The sequence below is a fragment of the Terrapene carolina genome, unplaced genomic scaffold, assembly GCF_002925995.2.
Source record: "Terrapene carolina triunguis isolate 2854851 unplaced genomic scaffold, T_m_triunguis-2.0 Scaffold34336, whole genome shotgun sequence".
In the NCBI taxonomy this organism is placed as follows: domain Eukaryota; kingdom Metazoa; phylum Chordata; order Testudines; family Emydidae; genus Terrapene; species Terrapene triunguis.
The window spans coordinates 9347-10646 of NW_020698687.1; the positions used below are offsets into that span (position 1 = coordinate 9347).

At 68.9% G+C, this 1300-nt stretch overlaps 1 protein-coding gene across 1 annotated transcript in view; it reads right to left on the reverse strand.

Annotated features, from left to right (window-relative positions):
* Nucleotides 1–1300, reverse strand: part of LOC112121400 (dedicator of cytokinesis protein 1-like) — a gene marked incomplete at its 3' end in the record, with an annotated part of 6695 nt that overhangs the window by 1560 nt on the left and 3835 nt on the right. Inside the window, exon 5 of the mRNA XM_026646185.1 lies at nt 108–193. Within this exon, the coding sequence (XP_026501970.1) occupies nt 108–193 (86 nt within the window). The remainder of the gene's footprint in view (nt 1–107; nt 194–1300) is intronic.

Genomic DNA, 1300 nt, shown 5'->3' on the forward strand with positions numbered 1-1300 from the left:
GGGGGCATGTGGGGAGGGGTGCGAACTGCTGTAGCAGGGGCCAGACCCCACATCCAGGGGCAGATGTGAGGGGAGGGGAGGTGGGGCCAGGCAGGGCGGAGACTCACATGCTCTGGAAGAGCTGCTTGTACTGCTCGTCCCCACGGCCTCCCTCCACTTCGCTGTCCAGCTTGCGCAGGATCTCGTCCTCGAACTGCGGAGAGGGGCAGCGTGAGCCGGGCTGCGGCACTGCCGAGCTCGGGGCGCCCCGGGGGCTGCAGCAGCAGAAGCCCCTGCCCGGGGCCTGGGCCAGACTGGTGTCTAATCCTGATCTCGGCGGGGGCTAGACTAGACCCTCGCACTGCCTCCCAGCCTGTGGGTCTAGAGCCCATTCCCGGGGCTCCTGCCCATTTCCTTCTCAGCATCCCCAGCCGTGCCCCACGACAGCCTTGGGGGGTGCAGGGCCACTGCCCTGGGGAGCTCCCTGCCCTGCCCCTCAGCCGCGGGAGGCTGGGCCAGGAGACTCCGGGCAGGGCCGGTGGTGCTAACTGGGCTGACAGGTCCCCCGTTGTGAGCTCAGCTGTGAGAGGCGGGTGGGAGCGGAGCACGTCCTGCTCGGCGTAGGGCACGGACTAGCTGAGCTCTCGAGTCCCTCCGGGCCACGGTTCTCTGACAAGTGTGGCCACAAGTGGGAAAAGGGGCGGCCCAGGCCGAATGAGTCCCAAGGAAAAGGCCTGATCTAACCCTAGGGCCCCGGAGAACATGTGGAAATCAGTGACCCCAAACCGGTGTGTCGCCAACTAGGGCAAAACACGGCAAGGCTGGGCTGTTCCGCCCCCACTCGCTCCGGGGTCCCAAAACAAAAGCCATGGGGGGGAAGCGGGGGAGACACAGCCATGGGGATCCCCTCAGCCTGGCTACGGAGCAGCGCGCTAAGGGTGGCATGTAAGTCTCCAGCGAGAGCCAGCACCACCAGCACCTCCGGATGGGCTGCTTATGGGGAGGGTGGAGCTGGAGTCCCCAGGCAGGGAGGGCAAGGGGTGCTTGGGGGAGGGGCTTGGCCCTGTGGGGAAGGGAGGGCGAGGGTCACGCGCGGGGGAGGGGCACGGCCCATGTCCCCGGGAAGGGAGGGCGAGGGTCACACTCAGGGGAGGGGCACGGCCCATGTCCCCGGGAACGGAGGGCGAGGGTCACACTTGGGGGAGGGGCTCAGCCCCGCGTCCCCGGGAAGGGAGGGCAAGGGTCACGCTTGGGGGAGGGGCTCGGCCCGTGTCCCCGGGAAGGGAGGGCGAGGGTCACGCTCGGGGGAGGGGCTCGGCCC